The 27,375-nt window shown below is 40.2% G+C and overlaps 1 protein-coding gene across 1 annotated transcript in view; it reads left to right on the plus strand.

Moving 5' to 3' along the window:
* The first annotated feature begins 2,262 nt into the window (after window positions 1-2,262).
* Window positions 2,263-27,375, plus strand: part of nectin1a (nectin cell adhesion molecule 1a) — a 38,275-nt gene continuing 13,162 nt past the window's right edge. The window contains exons 1-3 of the mRNA XM_061740873.1: window positions 2,263-2,412; window positions 16,770-16,882; window positions 20,358-20,616. Of these exons, the coding sequence (XP_061596857.1) occupies window positions 2,361-2,412; window positions 16,770-16,882; window positions 20,358-20,616 (424 nt within the window). The 5' untranslated portion in view covers window positions 2,263-2,360. The remainder of the gene's footprint in view (window positions 2,413-16,769; window positions 16,883-20,357; window positions 20,617-27,375) is intronic.

Genomic DNA, 27,375 nt, shown 5'->3' on the forward strand with positions numbered 1-27,375 from the left:
CAAAATGTCATGTGGTGCGACCGTCCGACCATGACTCCTGTTTTGAAAACTTATTTGAAATCACTCTAAATGTATTTAAATCAATTTTAAATTTGAACTTTGACCTTTTGTGGTAAGTTAGCGTGTTTTGTTTAGGTATCCAATTCTGTGCCTGTAAATTATGATTGAACTTGAAAATGTCATGTGGTGCGACCAAGTGTTAAGAGTGTTTTCGATGATAGATATATCCTAGATTGGAGGTTTTTGTGCTTTTATAGTCAATTAATGATTCATTTATATAAATAACTTTAATTTAGCATTATCTGTTATAGATTTTTATGAAAGTTTAGTATTTATTTTCCAATTTTCTTCAGAAACAAAAGCCTAATCTTTGTACAATTTTGAGAAAAAACTCATTTAGAGCAAAAACTCAATTTTACATTGGTAATTATGTATTTATTAATATTCAATTATCACATCTTATAGATATTTTAATAGATTTTGCCAGATGCCACTGTCAAGTAAGGAGAAAAGCACTCGCCACAGGCAGCGTGTAAATTCCAACCCTACAGCAAGAGCAGAGTACCTTGAAAGGCGACAAGAAAGGTATTTTTTTCCAAGTTATAAATGAAAACGTTAAATAAAGCAACATAAAGTACATATTGTTCTTGTGTGTTTTTCATTATCTGGTCTTCACAAGCTGCACAACTCCGGCATAGGGAGGTGTCATGCTTCTGCACGCCCATGGAAATGAAGTCATGCCTGTTTTACCAGCCAGTGAGAGGGACCTGAGGGACCATGTGCCACACAGAGGATCCTCAAGTTCTCCTGAGCCACCAAGGGAACAAACCTTCCACTGTAGCCTTCAAGACTACAGTAGAAATTTTGTGATTGTAAGTTATGATGAGCTTCCATCTGTAGGCCACGTCCTTCAAGTTGTGGAAGAAGAATTCCAGGTTAGCTCCATGCGGCAGTTAAATAACAAAAATCTATTCATGTGGCCACAAACTCCCAATATCATTTTCTATTGCTAGAAAAACGTCCATGCTGTCATTGCAGAACCTGAGCCAGCGACCTCACGCTACTCTAAGTTGAGCAGCCAAGATTGGGCAAAGTGCTAGACGTGTTTGTTCAAGACAAAGCAATGAATGTATGCTGCACTTAAATGTTTGAATACATTTTTATTAAAAATATTTATGAAATATTTGTGTTCATTAAATAATTCTGTGAAATTTTAAAACTGTGTATGGAATTAATTGTTTTTTGAACTCTTTCAATAGATATTCTATGATATGAGGTCTTTTGTGTAATTTGGTGCGACCAGCCATCATGTGGTGCGACCAATAACACCATTAACTGTATTAAATTCATAGTGAAACACCACATTCTGTGGCTATAATATTAATCACTGATATAGTATGTTTAACTCTATAGCATCTTTACAACATTTGTATCAGTTTTATGCAATTTACAGGAAAAATAAGTCTGTCAACTTCATTTAATAAGGTTTCTGTGACCTAATAGGACATAATATGAGATCATTATTTACAAAAACTAAAAAAAAGTTGATAGTTTGTTTCCAAACACTTTATAATACTGAAAAATTGTAAAAAAAAAAATAATCTCAAGATGTTAAGGAATTCATTTATTTTAATACGAATCATGGTTGCACCACATGACTGCTAGTGTGACTTCATCTTGAGAAAAATCTCTGAAATCACTTAATTCAAAATTTTAATATGAACATAATATGAACATTCTTAATGTTTGAACAACTGCAATAGATATTCTTTTTTTTTATTATTTTAAAATTTACCTTTGGAAAATCCTTATTCGTCATTGACCCATATATGTATTCTGTTTTTTTTTTTTTACTTTTTTGTACTTTTTTTTTAATTGAAATAAAATCTTCAAATCAAATCCAAAAAATCAAAGGTGAGTTGAGAGCAGAAAACACCTTTTTATAGACAGAAACACCTGTCCAGGGGATCCCATCCACGCTGATGGGTTGGACTGGTCCAGACCGGGGTGACACCGGTGCGCAGAGCGGATGGATGGAGCGCGCACCCGCGGCGCGCCAGCGCGCACGGAGCGACAAGTGACAGGGAGCCTATCTCTATCTCTCTCGGGAATAATCTGCCCCCACGATAAGCTGCTTTATCCCAGCCGAGCTGCAGGCTGCTGCCGGCCCGACACCAGTCTGAGGGAAGCCGCCGGCATCACGGGGGTGGGGGGGGGGAGGACACGGGGCGGGGACGAGCCCAGTCTGGCCGTGCGTGGAGCAGGGCCATCACACGGGCTCCTGAGTGGGCAGGAGGAAGGACATCCAGCTCCAACTGGGAATCCAACCACAGCCAGAAGCTGGCAGCGCGGGTTCGGGCATGGAACAGGCCGGACTGTGGATATTCCTGATAACAACTTGCGTCATTCCAGGTAAGTTTCCCCCCCCCCCCCCCCCCCCCCCCCCAGCATCAGCAGAGGTGGGAATGAGACAAACCATAACAACTAACAACATGTAAAGAACAAGAATGGGCTGTTATTATTAAATGGAAAGATTAGTTTAGTTTAAAGACTAAAGAAGAAACCAGAATTGTTGGGCCTTTTATTATTTGCTGGGTCAAAATTGTTCCAACCTTGTGCTTTTTTATTATTTATCTTATTATTTGGGGCAAAGTAAGCTCAACTGAAATGATTATACTGTGGTAGTGATGTCATGCATTTCCACACCAGTAGGCCCCCCTCATAAGAGACAGCTGCTCTTCCTCCAACAAGTCTTCATCATCATTTTCACTTAAGTATTGAGGTTTAGAGCAGGCTTAAATACGACTTAACCAGCCTTTATGAAAGAAACTAGCTCCTCATCCGGCATGTATACAACTCGTATTACACACCGATGTTTCAATGTCAACAGTCAAGTGATGTCATGCTGCATCTCGCGATACATTTCAGTCAGAGAGCAAAGCAATCCTTTTACTCAGATCCTTTAATTAAGTAAAGTTTATGTGATTAAGTTAAAGCCACTCGGTGCAGCGATACTACTGCCTGCATGAGGGAAAGAAAGGGAAGAAAATTCATGTGTCAGCTCCCGGTGTAAGACTTAACGAAGTGGGTCAAATTATAAGATATCAGCCACTCATTAGAAGAGAGTTGATAGTGATCTATTTGTCTCTATCTGGTTAGAAGTGATGCTGCGACATGGAGGCTCTCTAGGAGAAGTTAATTTCACATCAAAGCCCATTTTTTTACCAAGCAGAACAGCTCACGTTGGGTTTCAGCTGCACACTTTAGGCGATGAGCCCTGGCGTCACCTGCCAGGTGTGCTGGCTGGATGGCTGCAGCTATCGCTGCTAACATCATCCTGCAGTGAAGTCAGTGAAACCAGAGAGGAAGAACACAACAACAAGCTCATCGGGTTCTTTCTTTTTGACAACAAGAAGCTGAGCTTTGTCTGAGAAAATACTTCCTCTTTATGCTTTCCTCCATGTCACATACCAAACAAGTGACTACAGACCGGCGGTTTTGGTCCACCAACAGCAGGGCCCCAAGAAGCAATGCAGGATGCTTATTTTTAGTTAAATCCAATCCAAAACCACTGATGTGTGGAAGAAACTGAAGGCATCAGGCTCGATTTAAAGATTATTCTCCCAGCTTTGTGAAAGAAGATGTAACATATGTCACATAAATGTGTATGTACTGAATTGATTGTTACACAGTGGCAAGAAAAATTAGGTGAACGCGAGGAATTAACAGTCAGAACCGTGAAATGCGTCCAGACATTCGCCGAAGTTACAATAACGAACAAACACAACGTTCCTCAGCTGAAAACAGAGACAATCATAATGTTTCATGTCGTTATTGAACTCACACGTTAAACTTTAACAGTTCAGGAGGAAAAACAGTTGAATAAAGACGTGATAAATAGAAATGGTTTGTTGGTTATCAGCTCAGGGGCGTTGTGTTTCTTTGTCACTGTGAGTGAGATGAAGATCAGCTCACATTTGTGGCAAATTAAGACGAAAAAACTCATAAGGAGCAAAGAGTTGTCTTAGTCTTTCTTGTTTGAGCCAATGGGTGACGAAGCACAAAGAAATAAAATGAGAAGATCATGGATCTGCCCCACGATCTGAGATCAAACATTTAAATAACATCGGTCCGATATCCAATACCAATATTGCATCACTGCTCAGAGATGAGCTTATACCATTGTTTACTTTCTGATTTCAAACCTTTTTAACCATCCAGAACGATGAATGCTGCAGTTTTGACAATTTTTTAAGGTTGTATTTTTTTTAAAGATTTTTGGGCTCTAGTGGCCCTTTATTCAAAGTGTACAGACAGGAAGGGGGAAGAGAGAGAATGGGGATGACATGCAGCAAAGGTGTGCAGGCCGGGATTCAAACCTGCGACCAGTGCAGGAGGACTGTAGCCTCAGTATACAGGACTGTCTCAGAAAATTAGAATATTGTGATAAAGTTCTTTATTTTCTGTAATGCAATTTAAAAAACAAAAATGTCATACATTCTGGATTCATTACAAATCAACTGAAATATTGCAAGCCTTTTATTATTTTAATATTGCTGATTATGTCTTACAATTTAATATTAAGATTCCCAGAATATTCAAATTTTTTGAGATAGGATATTTGAGTTTTCTTAAGCTGTAAGCCATGATCAGCAATATTAAAATAATAAAAGGCTTGCAATATTTCAGTTGATTTGTAATGAATCCAGAATGTATGACATTTTTGTTTTTGTAATTGCATTACAGAAAATCACAATATTCTAATTTTCTGAGACAGTCCTGCATGAGCCGCTGCTTCACCCACTACGCCAGCGAGCGGCTCGAATTTTGGATTTCTTTGAGTAATTTCTGATGAACAAACACCAGAAAGTTGCTGCTGTATCTTCCCTTCTTGCTTGATATTCATGCTCTTTCATGTGATGACTGTGTAAAAGGTTAAGATCATTTATCTCGGGTCAATCGTGCCACATCTGGACACTGCTGCCCTGCAGATTGGATGATGTTCCCAGAAACACCATATTCCCAACATAATTAGATAGATAGAAATACTTTATTTATCCCAAGCTGGGAAATTGTAGTATTACATAGATAAATAGTTAGTCAGTCCACCGGCTCTCTTGCCACCTGCCAACTTAAAACAGGAAGTGGCATAACTTCCTAAGAAATTAGGACAATGGAAAAGAATCTGGACTTTACTTTGTCAATTATACGGTATCAGGTGATGGATAGATGTAAATACAGCGTTTCCTGTGTTGGTGTGCTGCCAGGCCGACGTATTACCCAACCAAACTGGCCCGACACCAACAAGTGTGCTGCTGCAGGCGGCTTCCCTGCATCATAAGGTGTATTTGTGCAGCAGTGTAATCACACTTGGGTGCGCCAACATGCATCTGGCATGGGAAATGTGGAGGGGATGGGGGTGTAATGGGGGCAGGACGGCAGTATATGAACTACATTTAATGACAGAGACAGTCGTGGCGTGATGGGCCGACATCTGCCGTGATTGCTTTTTTCACTTGGGCCGCGCTAAAGCCGAGCAGTAATTTGCTGGTGTGCAGACGTGTGTTTGTGTTGTTCACGAGCGTGAGGCCGTGCCGCAGGATTGTCATGCTGAAGGACGCTGGATTAAGGCGCACAGAAAGCAGGAGGGTGAAGAAACCAACCAACCGCCAGGCCTCGGGCCTCTGACTGGTGTCTCCTGGCCGTCAGAGCGTCTCTGCAGGACTGCCAGGGGTGATGAGGGAGGTTATCTTCCTTCCCTTGCATGGAGGTTTGAAACAGAAGAGGTTGAATGAGACCAGCGGACAGAAATCCACATGAATTTCTACGTAATCCACCGCCCACAGCTGGAGCACACAGACAGGAATAATCCAGCACAAACTCGGCCTCAGGGCCTTTTATTTGAGACTTTTGTGCACCAGTCTCTCCACAGTCTGTGCATTTCTGAGGCCTCTTCATTGTCCCACAATCAGCTAATACCACCCCCCCACAGACACAAAGACGCTCTTCTTCATTTCTCTCCATCTCCTCCGCCTCTTGGCATGTTGTGTTTTCCTTTCATGTCTCGAACAGAGATGTAGCAGTCATTGTAATCCCATGAGCTGCTGGTTGGACGCCCGCCAGGCGTACTCTCCACGCTCCTGCAGCGCAGGGAGATTACACACCCACACAAACACAGAGACGCACGCGTTAAAACACGTGTGCGCATGGATCCCGATCACAACCCGGGAGGGGGATTATAATTGATATTTGATGAAATGAAACGTTTTTTTATGATCCATTTCAATCAGGCAAACGTGGACAGGTGCGCCTTCATCAAGGTTTTAGTCTGTGACGTCACAGGCCCGTACCACCGGTTTAGCGTCCGTCTTTGTGCATGCATCAGCGGGTCTTCAGGTTTTCCTGCATTACGTCATGAAAGCAAAGGACCAGCGTGGGGTGTAATCCCCGATCAATCACAGATTTGATGACCAAAAGATTAAACGGTTAATCTGCCCCTTTTTTCTTTCTCTCTCTCTGTTTTTCATTTTCTCATCCATCACACGAGGTCAGTTTTTTTTTGTTGTTGTCTTGTAGCCAAGTGAGTGAAGCTGATGGAAACGGCTTATTGCTCCGATCTATGGTGACAGCAACATCAGCGGGATGTTTAGAGATGTAACCTATCAGGTTGCTCACTTTAGTTCGGTTACAACTCTGATGAAATCGTTTGCACCTTTGGAGTTCATCGTTTTATTCTGTCTAAACAATTTATGATTAATTACTGCTTTAATTATAGTATGACATGAAAGTTGAGGGATATGTAAAATGTAAAATAGCACATGTTAGAGTGGAATTCTAATCTCATCCTCCCTTGAATATTGGATCTTTATTTGTTATGTAATAAAACAAGCAGATCCATTTTTGGGAGGTTTTGAAGCACGTCATGGTTTCCTGTTATCTGTGGTGTTTCACCTCCAGACACAAATTTGTTAGTAATACGGCTACAGAGATATTTTAACAAATTTAAGAAACAAACAAACAAAAAAACTACTGTCACTGTCTCTTAACACTGAACTGAATTTTTCATCCGGCACATATATACGTGTTATTGCCTGGGTCTCCTAGAAAAGCATATTTTACAGTTGGATCCTGAGTCCTGGCCCTTAGCTGCCCCCCCCTCCCCTAATCTCTGTCTTCCCTGTCATATCAGAGCCACCAGGACCAAGGGAAACTATTTTAAAACATAATTGACAAAGTGTGAAGAAACAACTTCAGTCATGTTGTGTAATCAATTATTGTACATTGTGTTGCCATGGTAACTAGCTCGCCTATCTAGCGTCTAACAGGGCGACGTGACTAGAGAAGGATCAACGCGGCCTGGAGCCTGTATTTTTATTTCATTTATTATGTTGAATGTCAGTGATTTGGTGCTTAAAACCGGAGTCACGTGTACTAGCAGCTAGTTAGCCGCATAGTTAGCAGCGTAGCGTAGTTGTTTAGCTTCTAGCTTCCGATACAGACGCTTCGTCAGATAACTTTGTCTCTAATGTTGGAAGAAGACTGATCTGTATTCATGTCAGTCATCAATCAGTCAATTAGTTCATGATTTTTCTTTTTGATTTCATGCGTGATTTTCCAAACACTAAATTAACAGTGAAGTTAGTAGTTCCTGCTTTTCTGTTTGTATACTTAGTTAAACATACCTTTTTAGTGTGTGTTCTTTTCAATAAAATAACATGAAAACCTCTCTGAAGCTCTTCTGCTCAAATAAGAATTTTTATTGAACCAAATCAATTTGGCCGGCCAATATCCGATTTTTAGCCCATCCAGATTGAAACTGGATGACTCTTTTGAAGTCTGAACAGTCCCAAACCGCATGAGATCCGATTTTTGCAAACCAGATCGAAACCACCTCCGGGAGGTAGTTTCATATCACATTTGGGCAGATGCGTCTCAGTCTGAACAGCTCCAAACACTCAGATCGGTTTTGACTGTCCGTGACGTCACTCTACGCGACGCCAGACCAGACCCATGCGCCAAACCACCCGCCCATTTCCAGTTGTGGAGCTAAGTTACAGGTGTGGAGCAGTCGGAAGATGCCGAAAACAGCAGTCCTTGGACAGAGGAAGAAAGAAGAGTTTTTGTTGTCGCAATTACATGACGTCACACAATACACGCGCTGGGTGACGCCTCCGCACCGACATCGTTGCTACGGCAACCGGTCAGATCAGTCAATGATGTGGCCCAGTCTGAACAGAGCCAGATCCAATTTGGACACTTGCTAAAAACAGTGTGGACAGTCAGCCCTGAAAATCGGATATGAGAAGGAATCAGATATGAATCAGATTTGCCTGCAGTCTGAACCTTGTGATTAAGATGTTATGAGTCCAGGACCAGAACACATCAGGGACCTCCAGACCCACTATGAACCTTCAGACCCCTCAGGTCATCTGGATTTGGTTCTTTATCAGTTCCCAGAGTCAGAACCAGAAATGGAGAAGCTAAGTTCAGCTTCTATGCTCCACTTGTCTGGAACAAACTCCCAGAAAGACTCAGATCAGCTGAAACACTCAGTTTTTTCAAGTCTAGGTGGAAGACTCACCTGTTATCGAATAAAGCTCTACATCTGAACTGGTACCTTTCAAAAATCATATTTTAATAACTGATTTTATCTTATTTTATCTATTGTCCTTATTTGTGTTCTTAAATCATGCTCTTTATTTATGTTTTAATACCAAAGCACTTTGAATAACCTTGTTGTTGAATTGTGGTATCCTATAGAAATAAACCTGCCTTGCCTTTGCCTGAATACGAAGCCTCATGGGTAATGTTTCCATCCTTATTTCAACAGCTTCAACAGCACCTGCCTCGGTTTCATTCATACATGTAAACGTTAAATTTAGGCTTCCACATAATGGCGAAGAAAGATGCAGGATGTCCGCTCAGGATGCCGACCAAAAAGCCCGGCGTCATGCTGCGTGGCCCTCGCTGTGTCTGCACGACGGCGATTCCAGCGTGGAACAGTGGTGCCATTGTCTGGTTTCATTCCCATGCTGCTCTCGGCCCTGAGCGCTGCAGTTTATGGGTTATTGTCATGTGGACGGCTGAGGTCATTTCCCATACTCTCAACAATGGAAGAATGCAGCAGAGGGAGGAAGCAGGGCGAGATGTGGGGCAGGCGACCGCTCGTGACAGAAAGGTAGTCTCTGGTAGCTCACCTTAAGCCTATAATCAGCTCAGTGGCACAGCTCACCGGGGACGGCCCCCAGTGGGGTGTGATTTTAAAGAAAAACTACGTTAAAGGCATTTTTAGATTAGATTAGATTAGATTCAACTTTATTGTCATTAGACATGTACAAGTACAGAGCAACGAAATGCAGTTTGGCATCCAACCAGAAGTGCAACAGAAAATATTATAGTAAATACAGTATATACAGATTATAAAGTGCTATACAAGAGGGTGGCTTAAGGCCTGACCTGGTACTATTGGTAATCAGAATCAGAATCAGGTCTGTTGGCCAAGTCAGGTCAAAGAAGACAGGAAATTTGACTCAGTTATTTTCACTCACTGTACAGTAAATAAACTAATGACAGCTCTCATTAGCATATATACAATTAAAAAAAAAGTGAAAGCTGTAGCAGTATGAGGAAGACATGGTTATATAAAGGTGCATTGTTAATAAGTTAGACAAAAAAAAGTAAGACAGATGAAATTAACATTAAATAATACTAAATTACGCAGAGATATAAACAACCTATCTGATTTTAATTGACATGTTGATGGAGTATTTAAAAAAAAAAGATTTTCTTTAAACGGAAATAAGTTTAGATCTTGGGATGATTTTTTATTTATTTTTTTAATACTCAGAAGTACCAGCAATAACAGGCCAGAAGCTTATAAACCAGTTTTTCTCATCATTGTATGAATCTTTTTTTTTTTTTACATTTTGAATTTTTTAATTAAATCGAGTAACATATTAGAGTAGCTTAGTAAAAAGAGTAGAAATAGGGGGTAGCATCCACTCTGCTCCGTCCAGCTGAATCCTATCATACAGGTTTATTCAATCTTATCAATATATTGATAATTTATATATATTTTATGTGTGGTGGCCTTCATGCATTTGTTGTCATGCTGAAATTCTTCCTTACAGTCTAACAGTCTTCATCAGAAATGAAAAACATCCTCAGTCATCATCCCGCTGCAGCTACAGATGTTTCACGGTGCTTGAGATCTTTCACTAGCGGCGTTCACACAGATTTAATGTGTTTTCAGGGAACTGGGTTAGATTTACTGGCAACGTTTAGCTCAAATGGATTAGGTTGTGATGTATTCAACGATGTTTGCTCTAAATATTAGTTGCTGACAGGAAGTATTACTACTTTTAATAGTTGGGGTTGATAAAAGTCAAACTTAAGCCCTACATAAATGCACCACCCTCATCGTTATGTGATTAAACGTAGTTTACCTTACCTTCACCATGGAACTGGAACGTTATGCAACACCAGCTCTCACTTTCACACAGCGCTCATCTTCCTTCCTGCCCCACCTTGGGGTGATAGTTTGCAAGGGCTTTTAATTGATTTTGAAAAAAACAACAACAACCTTTTCTTCATCTTTGGGCTTTTCTCGTCAGGCATCCCCACAGTAGATCGTCACATCAGAAATAAACTTCAAATGTGTCATGAAACCCTTGTTTTACATGTACCGAAACACAGATTTCCGGTTGTTTTCTGTAATGAGATGCGAAATCAAACCTGACATGAATATTAGAGTAAATGGTGGATTTAAGGGAAACATGGTGGCTTAGATGTTAGCTTTGTTGCCTCGTGGGTTTTCTGGGAAAACTCCGGCCCTTTCTGCAATCCAAAAACTGTGGGAGGAAACATACATACTCGATATAATCGAAACTGGATCAAGTGCAAGTTTGTATTGTTGCAGTGAACTTTAATCTCTGTAGTCGCGTCATTTAATTCATGCATGTTGTGTGAAACTATCAAACAATGAACATGGTCAAGTTTAATACTAGTATTCATATGTTGTATAACTTCACAGTCATGTAATTCAGGTAATAGCTCAAAAAACTGTTTTAATAACACTAACCCAAATCGTTATCGGATTGAATTGAATCGAATTGTGATCATCGATTCTGAGTCCTAAGAATCGGAATCGAATCAATTCTTGACATTTGAATTGATCCCGAGCCCTAGTTGCTAATGTCCTGGGAACCTGTCCAAGGTGCACCCATGCTCTTATCCTGAAGAGACCTTGGCTCCAGCAGGCCCCTGTTACCCCGAATAGGAACACCTGTGTATAGAAAATGAACAAATGGGATATTTTACAGTGTTGTGATTTAACTGGAATATTGAAAGTTCAATCCCCCATCTGTGTTCAAAGCTGAACATGACTGCAGCATCACAACATCACAAATCCACTTATCTGTTATACTTAGCTGTACCAGAGGTGGCGTAGGGAATGATTTCTACATATTTACAAACAAAAAGCCAACTTTGTGGGATCATTGGAGCACCAGGATCGTTGTGTTGTCATGCTGGCTTCACATTTCGACAACCGATATCAGCGGTGGTGCAGGACACCAATGTGCAACTCAGGTGCATCGGGCTTGATGTTTGAGGTTTTGTCTTCAATCTTTTAATTAACGTTGATGCAAAAGAAAGACTCATAGTTTGGTTGGGTTAAACTGGCCCAACAAGAAGCTATTGTAAAGACGTTTGTGAGCCTGAAACCGCTTCAGTGATAGTTTGATAGTTCTCATGTGTTTATAATAGTGAGGTATTCAACATACAGCTTACATATACAGGATAAAAGAGTGAAGTTTGCTGTGGGTTTGGGTGACTGCACTGCAGAGCACATTGTGTGATCAACAAGACAAGAAAAGCTCCGTAAACGTAGTCCATTTACGTTTCTGGAGAAACTTCCTTCACTGCTTGTGGAGCGGTATAGTTGTCATGGTTTTGCTTGATTCATGTGTAAACTGTTAACACGGTGACTGAGTGATTACACCATTCAGACCCCCCACCCTTAAGCGGTTTCCTGTAGAGTCTTGAGTTTTCCAAGTTGCCCAGACCATCTATTCTAGTCTCAGTTTAGGTCTTGGTTCACCTCCAACACCAGCAATGGCCCCAAAACAAGAATTTCCAGAAGCCTCTCCAGACCTGAAACATGTCTGGGGTTCGGTTCAACCTGAAAAACTGCTGGGTTGGTGGAGCCGTTGACTCTGTAGGCCTACTGGTTTGTAGGCAGGAGCTGACGTTGTTCAGCCCTTTCAATTCAATTCAATTCAATTCAATTTTATTTATATAGCTTCTAATACAACAAAAGTTGTCTCTAGACGCTTTCCAGAGACCCATACCCTGAACATGACCCCTGAGCAGTTATTACATAAACAATGGCAGGTAAAAACTCCCCTAGTGGGAGAAAAACCTTAAGCCAAACAGTGGCAAGGAAAAACTCCCTTTAGGAGGAAGAAACCTTGAGCAGGACCAGGCTCGTAGGGGGGGACCCTCCTGCCGAGGGCCAGACTGGTGGGTCAGGGACGGCAACAGCACAGCAGGCAGTTGGAAGCAGCAACGGGATGACCAGGGGTGGGGACTACAGGCCAGCACGCAGCTCCTGAAGCTCCGGCCCAATCAGCAAGTCCCAGGTTGGGGTGCAGGGTCGGGGAAAGGTTGAGAAGGGGCAGGGCCAGGGAGAGGAGTCTTGACGGACAAATCTCTCCCCCGCCTGCCCGCGCCGTTACCCTGCCCCTCTCACTCTGCAGGATCCGGTGTTTTGCATTCAGAAATGCTCTTCGCCACCGGCAGAGGATGCTGCAGCACCATGAACAAAAGAGAAAAAAGAGAAGAAAAGGGGGGGCCAGCACAAGAAACTACAGGAGCGACTCTAACACACTAGAGTTTACACTTTCAGAGTCAGTCATCTCTACTCACTGCCACCATCACAATGTATGCAAGTACAGGAATACCACAACCATCTCAGTTCCTGCCATGTTCATATTGTGGTTTGTCAGAATTCTGTTTAAAGAAAATCTGATCGCGTGTTCAAAAATTGGACCAAGGAACTGATTTGAACAAAATTCACTAGAAGCGTTTATTGTACAGAAAACTTGATATCAAGGGTCCAACACTGACTGATCATCTGATGAAATTCGAAAGAAAAAAGACCTCGACCGCATGGCTAACGTAAACATTGATACTATAGGTGGAGGGGGCGTGGTTGAGACTTTACTCTGTGGTTGGCTGGTTCTGGAGGCTCGTCTCCTCGTCCAATCCGGTGCCACCGGAGGAGAAGAAACTACAACTCCCAATTTTTTGTCTTGGTTTCTCACATGTCGTTTGTTCCGAACACGTGGTCCACCAAGCCAACTAGAGATAACTTATTGACTACATGTATGAAACAAAATGAATATGGCAGATACACTGAATGCATTTGAAAGATGAGGAATAATTATTAATGAATATTATTGTATTTGACATAATATAAATATGAAATATGAAACTCTACTGAAACTATGAAACTCTACTGATCAATAACAAATAAACCAATGAAAATGGATGACAGGAAAGGTTATAAGATGGCATGGGGAGGTACATTTTTCCACCCTAACAGGTTCTGTTTTGTTTCTATTTATTATTTTACTGTGGTTTGTAAATAGAGCACAACAGCTTCCAGGTGATATGGAGCGGTAGTTTGCTAAACCAGTGGATCCCGTCAAGTTTGGCACTGTGATGGAGACCAACATGGCTAGAAGGTCAGAGGACGAGGTCGGGTCTCCCAGGATTTATCAAGGGTCCCTGCTCATGGAAACCTGCCATTTGTGTGCATTCTTGCCTTTATTGCATCATTAGGACCTTTTTCTGATATAAGCCCAGAATAACCTGCGTCTAATACGTGAATCCAGCGTGTCGCCTGTCCTTTTTACATTGAATGACCCAGGTAGCGTATCGAGCTGAATAACTCCCCTCCGAGGGTACGCTTAATCACGCATCAGGACTAATATAAACAGGACTAACTGGTGGCAGGTCGTGGGAGGGATTTGTTGATCACATAACCTGAGTACAGCCCACCAGGGGAGGTTTTTGTTCTTTCATCTAAATAAAAGGAGAAAACAGTTGATGAGACTGCAGCAGGAGGACACAGGTAGGGCCTTTATTTGCATCCGCGAGCCACTCATCGTCAAAGCTGAGGACGCCATAAACCAGCATATGTTCAGAACCACAGTGGTCCATTTTTTGAACAACTGGCTACAACAAATGACTAACAGGGTATTGCAAGATGCAAAAATACTCATCCTGATGTCCATCCATCCTTATAAATTATATCAATCTGGCGGCAGATTTCATCCAACTGATGTACAATACGTAATTTCACACGGCCACACATCTTACGCTATGTTAACGCCTCCCAACTCGCCTTCCTTCCCTTAAAGGAGCATGAGGCTCCTTTTAAGAAATGAGACTCTCTAGCGCCACCCTTCGCCACGATGGCCGTTGGGGGTACTGCAGCCAACAGTGAAGCCGGCACGGGAGAACGGGGAGAACGCGCATGCGCATGTGACGTCACATCCGCAGGACAGCGCGGGAAATTCGGCCTCCGAATTGCAGCACATTTTGCAGCACACAGCCTGTTCAAGGCAACGGAGAGATACACTAGAGGGCTCATTCTTTTTGGTGTGGAACGCTTCATCTGACATTATTACTAGAAAACTTAAAACGTATATGCATTTTTTTCATAAATCCTGCCTCAATCCTGCCTCAAGCTCCTTTAAACTCACCTTCAGGTGGCAAATAACACGCCTTGCATTTATATTACCCAACAGACGTCAAACGTGAGTTTCAACGGGATCTGATCTAAAACGCCTAAATTCACAAGTTAGTCCTTTAAGGGATCAAAGACCTTTCTGAGGTCTTGTGAGGGTCAGGACAAAGATGGGAGGTGAGGATACAGACGGTTCGGCCACTAAGGGTTAAGGTTGAAGTCTTATTCAGTGTCTCTTTAAGACGTAGCTCCTAAAGCTTATAGATGTCTTTGTTTCTCTACGGGAATCAGAGCAGCTATAGTTCTGGTGGGTTTTCTCTAGTTAACTGAACCCTCTTTGTCCTTCACTATAATCGACAATGATTCTTCTCTTTATGAACCGCACAAAGAACTAGTTTTATTTAACCGTTTCTGATGGACACAAGTAAACGCATGCGAGTGACGTGCAGACTTGGTAAGTGGGTGTGGGTCTAATGTGGATTTGTTAAAGGAGATCAGTAAGTCAGTGGGAACAGTAACTAAACAAATCCAGCTTATTTATACCTCCCACTAATCCCACAGACGTACTTTACCTGCAGTTGTACTAAAATGCGACACCTTGGGCGCCGCCACGCTCTTTATTAGCTCGACTTTCAGGGGGTAACTGTGTCCTGCTTCCTGCTGGTCTGATCACATGAGAATGTGGACTTTCTGTCACGTTCAGTGAATATCTCCTCAGCATCCACTAGCTGCATATGTCAGACGCAGATACCCCTACCGGGGGCAGAACAAAACCTACCAAGGTTTTTCCTAATCTCTAAGGTCTCTCACATATGAAATGGATTCTTAGGTTAAAACATTTTCCTGAAAACATTGTTAAATTGATACATATGGTTATACACCCCAAACCTAAAAAAGAACATAATATAACCTGGCCGTAGGCGAGTCAAGACGTATAAACTCATGTAGATTCATAATTTAAGCTCTGACAGCTTTGAAACTTGACATAATTGTGGTCAGGAAGTTGCTTTACTTGTTAGATAAAACCTGGATGTGAATATCTTGATGTGTGTAACATAAAGAGAGCTATGAACACTTGCCTAAAATAAGCGGACATACAAAAAAAGAATATCCAAGCAGAATATTCTCATTTACTTTTGTAGATGCTTGACCAGGGGGTGTCGTTGAAAAACATATGGTGGTTTGTTGGAAAGATGAGGTTGTGCTGAATCCAGTGATACCAAACATGTAAATATACCATGCATCATCAGTGTGTCACATCAATAAATGTATGAGGTGTCCCAAATGAAAGTCCATGTCTTCAGAGCCCATAATCAATAGTGACAAGAAAGTTGACTGGTTCAATGTTACTGCAACCTAAGCAAGTAACTTTGAGTGCTTTGAATCTAAAAATAGCAAATATGTAAATACCATGTATAATCATTTATCAGAAAATATATAAAATGGTCCCAAATAAAAAAATATAATAATAAAATATGTTGCATTGCATAGCAATGTACTGTATCTGTACCATGTGACTTCACCCGGGGGAACGGGTGTAGCTAAGCTTTACAGCGAAGCAATAGCACACCCAGGAGACAAGGTGACAGGATTGTAGTTTGGCCTTAATTTTCCTTTTAAAAAAACTATAACTTAACTTCACTCAGGAAAAATTGAATTAGTGTCTCAAATCAAACAGATGTTCATCAAACAAACCAGTCTGAGGAGGAATGAGTTTTCTCCTCAGGCTAAAATCCCCAGTTCCTTTGCTGATGTTTTTCGTGGGCTGCTTTTGTTAGCCGTCCCTGAGGGTTCATGCACATGCATGGTTTGGCTAAGGAGAGTTCATGATTGGGGTTTTTTCCTGGGGACCCCTGGTGGGAGGAGGTAGATCTCTGTGCCTTTTTGACGTTTTTTTTTTTTTCATACATCAACAAATGTGACCTCAAATGTGACCTCTGTGACTTCAAGATGTGACATCTTGAAGTCCCCGACCCTACCTTTAATCTCTTCGTGTTTTTTGTTCCTCTTTCAGAAATAAATGGACAGAGGGTGGATATGGATGACGAGAAGTCTGGATATGTGGGCTCGAAGGTGGATCTGCGCTGTCGGTTCATCAACAGCTCCCCGCCTGTCAAAATCTCCCAGGTATTCAGCCGCCCCCCACCGCTCCCACCTCCACCTGTACATCTGTCCATGCATGTAAAGATTGAAATACAAAACACGGGATACATTTTAAGAAATCATCAGGGAAATAATTAATTTTTAAGATATCACCTCTAAATCCTGTTTTTATTGTATTTTATTCTGGGTTTATTGAAAATGAGAAATAAGATATATTTATGGTAAAGATTTGGTCGGGTCACCAAAAGTTGCAACAGTCCAGCAATTGATTTTTTATTCTTTTGTCTGCATATATATTAATGGTTAATACCAAGTTGGTAAGAACCTGAAGCATATATATATATATATATATATATATATATATATATATATATATATATATATATATATATATATTCATTTTTGTTATAGAATATATATGATATATTTTTAAATATGTCACATATTGTATTAATATATATATATATATATATATATATATATATATATATATATATATATATATATATATATATATATATTCATTTTTGATATAGAATATATATGATATATTTTTAAATATGTCACATATATTTTATTAATATATATATATATATATATATATATATATATATATATATATATATATATATATATATATATATATATATATACATACACATACATACCCATTTTTTTTTTTTGGGGGGGGGGGGGTGTGACATCCGCTGCTAGTCCAAGACACGAAAAACACATGGAAACGCACAACGAGCAATTGATAGTTTAAGTACATGTGTACCCCTCAAATCAGCTTTTTATATGTGAAATCTCTAATGAATGTGAAATATCTTGCATTTCATCCTGCTGAACTTCATGTCCAATTTGAATTGTTTGGAGGCGTCAATGCCTTTTTTTAATGCCTGATGCACAATATCCATCACCTCATCTGCGGGTTACGGTTAGGTTTAGGGGTAAGTTTAGGGTAAGGGAGTAAGTAAATCAATTTTTCCCAGACATGTCCAGTTCCCGGTGGTGTTGCTTCAAAATCCTAATTTTTAAGTTAACATGATAATCTTGACACAAAATCAGGTTTATTTTCTCATTTTGATGAGATCATTCACAACAAATGTCAGAAAGTTTGCGTAATTTTATAACTGAATATTTTTTCTTAGAATATTGTTGTTTAATTAAAAATTATCTAAACACACTATCATGCTTTAGACATTTTATTTTTTTATTTAAACTTTATTTAACCAGGTAAGTCAGTTGAGAACAGTTTCTCATTTACAATGACAACCTGGGCTTCTGTGGTGCGACTGTTTATTAACCATCAATCATACAACAACACCAAAGTGCTGCGCATGGCTGAATACTAAGAACTACAAGAGACTATGACAAAACAAAAACATATTAAAAACATTAGACATCTATAAAAACATGGCATAAGAACAATCAAATTACCTGATCAAATAAAGAAAAACTAAGCCTTGCTGAGTTTGAAAGCCAAAGAATAAAAATGGCTTTTAAGACCCGAATGTGCAAAGGCAGGTTATCCTGCCGTTGGGGAGCAGCAGGAGAGAAAGGTCCGTCCCCTGAGCATCTTCCTACCTCGGTACCTGCAGGGGCAGCAGGTCAGCTGACCCGAGTGACCGAGAAAGTGAGTTGAGCCGAGCTCAGAGAGGTTAGTCAGGGCAAGATCATTTAAATATTTAAAAACGAACATAAGAATTTTAAAATGATCTCTTTAAAACACAGGCAGCCAGTGAACTGAAGCCAGGACCGGGGTGATGCGCTCCCTTTTAGGAGCACCAGTTGACTCACTCTGAATCCCTCCAACATGAAGTCCATTACAGTAATCCTAATGGACCAAATGAAGGATCAATGATCCAAAATGCTGCCTGGAAGGAAACGCTTCCCCTCTTGTCAAAACACCTTAACAGCAGCCCTTATTTGGCCGTCCAATTTAAAATCACTGTCCATCTTAAAACCCAGAACGCTGACGGTCGGTTTAAAATATCTTGCCGAAATCAACGGAGGTGGATTGACAGGGGCCACTCGGTCCAAACACTATTACCTTTGTTTCCTTTTCATTAAAATTTAAATAAATTCAGGGCCAACCAAGCGTTAATATCCTCCAAACAATCCAAGAGTGGTTTAATTTAGAAACCGTCTTTCTGCCGAGGGCGGGTAAATCTGACAATCATTAGCATAGCAGTGGGATGCAATTTGATGCCTCCTGACGATAAACCCAGAGCCAACAAGTACAGGGAAAAAAGTAGTGGTCCTAGGACTGAACCCTGTGGGACCCCACATGGCAGAGGGGCACAGGATGATTCTAAGCCCGACATCCTGACATCATCAGATACGTACTGAACCAATCAAGTGCTGTGTCACAAATACCCACAAGGTGATTTAGGCATGATATTAAATGTATAAATTAAATAATAAATGTATAAAAGGAATACATAGATTTTAGTTTGTTTAGACATCGTTCAAAAGTTAATTTATGGCACATGGTGACCAAAACCTTCATTTAACTTTCTAATTTCTCACATCATCTTGTCATGTTTGCTGTTAGCATGGATTGGTGCTCAGCACTGCCGGCTGAAGGTTCCTGGATTTCTGGCTTTAGTTTGCATGTTCTCCCCGTGCTTGCATTATTTTTTCTCAGGGTGCTTTCTATAATCCAGAAATATGTATTTCAGGTTCATTGGTTGTTCTAAATTTGCTGTTTGTTTATGTATGGCCCTGTGATACACCGGCAGCCTGTCTAGAGACTTTTCTTTCTGTGATGTGCAGTTGTTCTTATTTGCTATAATGATCTGAAGCATCTTTTAAGAAACTAAATTCAGAACTGCAACCTTTGAAAACATGTCATTGCTTTGTCTTTGCTAATTTAGTAGCAACTGATGTAGATGTAGATTTAAAGAGCTGTAGTTGTGCTGATGAGATTGTTGGGTCTCTAAGAATATGCAGAATTTAAAGCCACTCTATGTAGCAATACCGGCTTTGACCACATGGGTGCAGCATATGACAAGATAGTTTATACGTATCTGTTCTCAGGGTGCCAACAATATATATAAAAATACACTTATTTGATAGCAATATTACCAACAATATAGTTTATAATAGTGTTATATATAATGCAGCGGACCTTACTCTCCGATCGTCCATTCTGCAGGCCGTTTCCAGTGAATTATCGAGAGGGAATGCATCAACAGTTACTAATAATCTAATACTGTACGTCTGTGAAAGCTGCTTTTCGTTTCATACCGTGCTGCAGATGTCGGGATCATCTCTGGGTCAGGAAGTCAATTTAAAAAAACTAAGAGCTTTGAAGCTTGCTTTGGTTTGTTTTCATCTTGAATTTATGAAATAAAACCCTGTGCTAATATTACATACACAAGTAAAGTAAAGACTGTAGTTATAATATTCATTAATCATATAGTTTGACCTGTGTATCTTCTTTTCTTAAGCTTGAGCTGAACTGCACGTCATCATTAATCTGTTCATCCTCCAGGTAACATGGCAGAAGCTGGTGAATGGCAGCAAGCAAAACGTGGCCATCGCGAATCCCTCGCTGGGCGTGTCCGTGGCTCCGCCCTACAGGGATCGCGTTGCGTTCAAGAGCGGCGCGGTGAGGCGACGCACTCCAACTCTCGAGGACACAACTATCATGTTCTCCTCCCTGCGTCTCTCCGACGAGGCCAGCTACATCTGCGAGTACACCACGTTCCCCGCAGGGAACCGAGAGAACACAGTGAACCTCACGGTCTTCGGTAAGAACCACGGGGATGTACGTGCAACAGAGACCCGTCACGCTGCCTCTTACAGAGGTTGACAAACATGTAAAAATAAAAAAAAGAAAAACAAAGAAAACCTTGTATTTTGCAGTTTGGAGGGTGACTAGTTTGTTAATGTCAAAAACATCTGGAATAGTGCACATACATGTGTTAATAACAATGAAAAATAAAAACAAAATAAAAAAATGCTCCCCATGTGGTCAGAAGTGCTATTACTACATAGCGTGGCCTTAATGTATTTAGAACCGTGTTGGTGTTGGGATGGTGTTTTATTTTGATGGATTTGTAACGACTCTATCACGATAAACTTTCTATTATTATTCTGAGCCAATTCAGAAATATATACAGATGTTTTTCAAAAATATTTCACCATCTCAATGTTATGGTTTGGATCTTTTTCAGGTGGTTAACAGTGAAGTTATATGATCCGGGTTTCACAGACAATTTTCACCTATTCATAAATGTATTTATATAATTATTTAGCAGCATTGAGCTTCAGAAAGCCCTCTTAGAAATTTTTTGTATATCTTGTTTTGCTCATGGGTACAAATATGAATTTTATTGACACGTTTCAGCTCTAAAAATAGTGAAAATACATTATGCATCATTTTCTTCCCATTTTGATTAAATGATAGATACCTGGCTATCATCTCATAGGTTCTTATATTGTAAGCCATTCCAGGTGTTTAATTCAACTTTCATAGCGTGTGTACATTCACAAAAGATAATTTCAAAGGATAATTTTATTCACAGGTTAGTTTCTGCCTTTAATCACCTTTATTGATGTGGTGTATAATTTAGAGATTGTATACCTTCAGGCAAAATGCCTGAATAGACACAGAATAGAGAAATATCAGGAACAGGGAGGTCATAAAGATAAAAAAGATGATGATTATGATGATTTTAAAGCAGTCTGTTCAAAAGTTCATCAATGAGGTGAAACTCAACCAGCTGGACGCACATGAGGAGCAAAATAAACAGGGGAAAAAACTAGCAGACTAAAGCAGACAAATACATTTTCAAACAAATAAAAAGAAGAGAATTTCTTGAAGATCTTGTTAATAGCTGGTAAAAAAAAAAGCTGTCACAAATACATGGGGTAAAAAAGACTCTCCTACTCAAGATCAGTGGTTACAGATTGTAGAAGGAATTTACGTGATGGAAAAGTTGACGTACAGAATACGCCTACAGGAAACTCAACTGGAAGAGAAATGTATTTAAAGGAGAACAAAGATTTACAACCGTCTAAGTAGACTATATAAAAGTTTCCCTTGCACGTCCCGACTGTTTGGACTATCTGTCCCTTCTTTTTTTCCCTTTTTCTTTTGCTTGTTTGTTTGTTTTCTTTTTTTCTTTTAATTTAATCTTACTTTTTGATGTATCTTAAAAAATACAAAACTAACAATAAAAAATACAGTGGAAAAAAAAAAGAGAAATCCCACCAACTGCTACAAAAATGTCCAAAATACAGATTTTAATAAGATTGTTCCAAAGTTTGCTATTTTATACAAATCAGTGCTAGATTCATTTAAAAAAGAGTCTTGTGTGTTTACTTTAAAGGGGACTTATTATGAAAAACACGTTTTCCCTTGCTTTAAAATATATAATGTGGGGGGCGTGGTTATGGTGCTGAACTAAGTACACGTCTTTTGGTGAGCTCCTGGCGAAATTTCTGTAAAAATCCTGAAAACTCTCCTTAAACTACACAACGAAGGATAACTAATATCTGCGCCGACTCCTGGTATACCCGCAACATTATGTCACCGAAGAAAGCTAAAAACAAAACTTTTTCCTGTGAGGAAGACGACGTCCCAGATGCTAATTACCGAGCTAACACACCGGGGGATGCTGGCAGCGTGCTCCAGGAGGAGGAGGATGGTGCTGATGCTGCTACGGCCCGGGACATGGACCTCAAGCAGGTGCTTGACATTATAAGAAATGATTTCGCCGCAAAGACCGACGAGGTCCTGGTAGCAATTCATGATGTGAAAAAAGAACTGCGGGACTTTTCGACACGCATGGATGAAGCAGAAGTGCGCATAAGTAACGTGGAGGACACAGTTAACTCAGAGAAAACCAAGTCTGATACGCTTGGTAAACAGGTGAAATTCCTCACAAATAAACTTGACGAGCTCGAGAACCACTCACGTAGATCTAACCTTCGGATAGTGAACCTACCAGAGAAGATGGAGGGAAACGACGCCGCGGCTTTCCTGGAGAAGTGGCTCCCCGAAGCGCTGGGACCGGCGACGTTCCCGAGACCTCCGCTCATTGAAAGAGCTCACAGGCTGCCCGGCCGCACGCAACCTAACCGATCAACGAGGCCGAGAGTCCTCATCGCGAAGTTTTTAAACTTCCAGGATAAAGTCCGAGTGATGCGAGCAGCCAGGTCCAAGGGCAAGGTGTTCTGCAGCGGCCATGAAATCATGTTCTTCCCGGACCTCTCCGCGGAGCTCCACCGGCGGAGGAGAGGGTTCGACCGGGTGAAACAACAGCTGATGTCACTGAACATTAGATACGGAATAATCTACCCTGCTAAACTACGAGTGACGTCTGATGGACAATCACGTGAGTTTGAAACCCCAGCTGAGGCTGAAAAATTCATCCAGGAGTTAAAGTGCGCAAAAGACTCGGATAATAACTAAAATGATCTGCTGTATCATTTACCCGCCTGTAACAGATTGATAATTCAGGCCTTTTTGGCCAGCAAATGGCATGTAAAGCATTTTTTTTTCTCTTTTTTCCTCCTCATCTTTTATCAGGCAGAGGGTTTCTGTTTTATTTTAATTCTGTAATTGCTTCACTCTTCCTAGTCTGGTGGCTCCTACATTTATTTATTTACTTTGTATAGAATCCACCACGCCATCTTCTTTAAGTGGACTTTAACGTTAGAAGGCCTGTTCTCATACTGTTAGTTTTCCTAAAAGAGAGCCAAGATACAAAGTGTCAAGGGTGTACTTTTTTTTTTTTTTTTTTTTTTTTTTGATCCTGTTAGTGTAGTTTACACTTTTTTGCCAGGAGGCACAACAGTCTGGTTAGTTCTGTTATAATGACAGTTTATGTTAGTCTAGCTGCTCCCTTGTTCACATTGGATCAGTGTGTGCACTTAACTGCACCTGAAGGTCAGGGGGAGGGGTGGGATGGGCAAAAGGTTGCCCTGTTCAGCTTGACAGCTCGGGGGTTCTGTTTTTGGCAGTTTTTGAGTTTTATGGGTTTTGTTTTGTTTTATTTTGTTTTGTTTTTTGTCTGTTTTCTTTTTCTTTTCTGTATCTTCCACAGTTTTCTCTTTCCTGGTGCACTTATGATACTACATATGCTGAAAAAGTTCACCTACTACTATAGAATGATAATATGGGGTACAAACTAGTTATTATTAGGACTTGATGACCGCAATTAAAGATATTAAATTCACGTCTTGGAACGTTAGAGGGATGGTAAAATTAACTAAATTAAAACAAGTAATTACAAGGATCAAACAGCTCAAATCTTCAATAGTATTTATTCAGGAATCCCATTTACTAAATGATGACTTGATAAAAGTACGAAGGAGATGGCCAGGGAAAGTGTTGGCTTCCTGTTTCCCCTCTCATTCTAGAGGAGTGATGGTATTAATTCATAATAGAGTGCCCTTTCAAGTAAACAACTCCATTCACGATAAAGCTGGTAGATTCCTGGTGGTCCAAGGAACACTCTTGGGAGAGAATATTAATTTGGTTAATATATATGGCCCCAACGATGACAATCCATCATTTTTTGAGAATTTATTTTTATTGCTCGCCAGCTTGCCTGGTAAAATTATACTAGCCGGTGACTTAAATTGCACCTTAGACCCCAAGCTTGATCGCTCATCTGGGACGGATACTTCCCACTCTCAGACAAGGAAAAAAATCCAACAATATATGAAAGACCTGAACCTATGTGACCCCTGGAGGATGCAAAACCCCAGTAAAAGGGAATTCTCATGCTACTCTGCAGTATTTAAAACTCACTCCAGAATAGACTATTTCTTAATCTCTGCATCTCTCCTGCCCAATATAACTAATACTGTATATGATAGCATTGTTTTGTCAGATCATGCTCCAACTTCATTATGTTACAAAGTTGAACAAAAAAACAGGTATTCGAATACTTGGCGATTACACCCAAAGTGGTTACAGGATTCAGAATTCTTAAAATTTATAGGAGAGCACATTGACCTCTACTTCTCATTAAATACGGACCAAACAACTGCAGCCATTAAATGGGACGCATTTAAAGCGTATATTAGAGGGCAAATGATAAGCTTCACCGGCTCTAAAGTTAATAAATTCAAGCAGACAATGTTGGAATTAAATGATAAAATTAAAGAAATAGAAGGGGAAGTTATCTTAGATGATTCGCCACAAAAGAGACAGGAATTGATGACCCTAAAAGCAAAATATGAGGAGCTTTCTTTGCTTAAAGCTGAGGAGGGTCTTATAAGACTAAAACAAACTTTTTATGACCAGGGCGAGAAACCCGGTAAATTACTGGCCTGGCAGATAAAAAAGCTTGAATCTGAGAGGGCGATTAACTCAATTAAGAATGAACAAGGAGAATTGTCAACAGATCCTACAGAAATTAATAACACATTTGTGTCATATTATAAAACCCTCTACAGCTCAGATAGTCCACCGAATGTGGTTAACCAAAACAGTTTCTTAGATGGATTAAATATTCCCCGCATCACTGAAGATTCAAAAACTGAACTAGACAGGGAACTTAATTTGAATGACATCTACAATGCCATAGCAAACATGAAGGGAGGTAAGGTTTCAGGCCCAGATGGACTTCCTATAGATATGTACAAACTATTTAAAACAAAATTGATAGCCCCACTATTAGAGGTTTATTTGGAATCCTTTAAAGTAGGTTGTCTCCCCACGTCACTACGAAGTGCACTAATCACTCTCATTTTAAAACCAGACAAAACACCATCTGAACGAGGATCTTACAGACCCATATCTCTATTAAATTCTGATGCGAAAATAATAGCAAAAGCTCTCGCTTTGAGATTAGAAAAAGTCTTGCCTGCCATAATTCATATAGACCAAAATGGATTTGTGCAAAATCGACAGGGGTTCCACAATGTAAGGAGAGTACTTAATATAGTTCATAAATGTGAAGCATCCCCGGACACGGCTATACTTTCAATTGATGCAGAAAAGGCATTCGACCGTGTCGAATGGCCTTACCTCCTGGAGGTACTTAGACGATTTGGATTTGGCAATAGCTTTTGTAAATGGATCGAAATCCTATTTGTGGATTCTTCTGCGATGGTGTCAACTAATAAGCTCATCTCCCAACCTTTCAAACTATTTCGCGGTACCAGACAGGGATCACCAATTTCACCTCTTCTTTTTGTAATGGCCATGGAACCATTAGCTATAGCCATTAGATCACACCCCTTAATTTGTGGTATTATGACTGGAGACATAGAACATAACACAGCAATGTACGCTGATGATACTATTGTGTTTCTATCACATCTTACAAAATCAATTCCTTGTCTATTGGAACTTCTTGGTGAGTTTGGTACCTTCTCTGGATTCAAAATGAACAGAAAAAAATCATCTATCATGTTCTTGAATGCTAAGGAGAGGAAGAACCCCCCTGTAGTGCACCCGTTTATCAATGCCACTGAAGGATTTAAATACTTGGGCATCAAAATAACCCCGAAAATAAACAACATTAGCTCAGCCAACTACGATCCCTTGTTAGCGGGGGTGTCAGAGGAGATTGTTAGATGGACAACACTGCCTTTCTCTATCCTAGGAAGGATAAGCATTATAAAGATGTCTATATTACCTAAATTTTTATATAAGTTCCAGTCCATTCCACTGGCCCCTCCTCCCTCATTCTTTATGAAGGCCAGAAGGCTTTTCTCGAACTTCATTTGGAATAATAGGAAGCCAAGACTTAGACTATCTCTACTATATTTGCCTTACGACAGGGGAGGGCTACAGGTACCTAACCTAGAATGGTACTATTGGGCTGCACAGCTTAGGGCCACAATGTTTTGGTTTTCTAAAGATGTTCATTTGCCCTGGCTAGAGGTTGAAAAGCTTAGCTCAAATGGATTAGCACTGGATAACTATCTATTCTCCGCTTTATTTAAAACTTTAAATAAGAGCACCACTAATCCTTTTGTTAAAAACACCATTGCTGTTTGGTACACAGTTCAGAAACTGTTAGGGGACTCCCCAGGGTTATCCTGTTTTTCTCCCATTTGGGGTAATGATCGCTTTGCTCCAGCAAAAAATGATATGGGTTTTAAAGCATGGTGGAATAAAGGTATAGTAGAACTTAAAGATGTATATAAAGATTACACCCTAATGTCATTTAACGAGTTAAAGGCTAAATATGATATCCCGCAAAAACACTTTTTTAAGTTTTTACAACTTAGGAGTTTCATCCTGGCAAATTTAAACAATTCAGTCCAACAACCTCCACTTTCCATTCTAGAAACCCATGTTACAAAAAATTGTTTTGACAAGAGATTGATTTCTAGGTTCTATAACATGATAGCTGAAAATCATAGAGAGAACTCTGACAGCAAGAGACTGGCGTGGATCCGAGACCTACAAAAAGATATAACAAGCAGTGAATGGACTAAAATATGTTTAAAAATACACACTCAAACTATCAACACTCGGTTAAGAATGATACAATTCAATTGGATAATGCGTACATATATCTCTCCTGTACAGTTAAATA

The sequence above is a fragment of the Cololabis saira genome, chromosome 14 (assembly GCF_033807715.1).
Source record: "Cololabis saira isolate AMF1-May2022 chromosome 14, fColSai1.1, whole genome shotgun sequence".
Classification (NCBI taxonomy): Eukaryota; Metazoa; Chordata; class Actinopteri; order Beloniformes; family Belonidae; genus Cololabis; species Cololabis saira.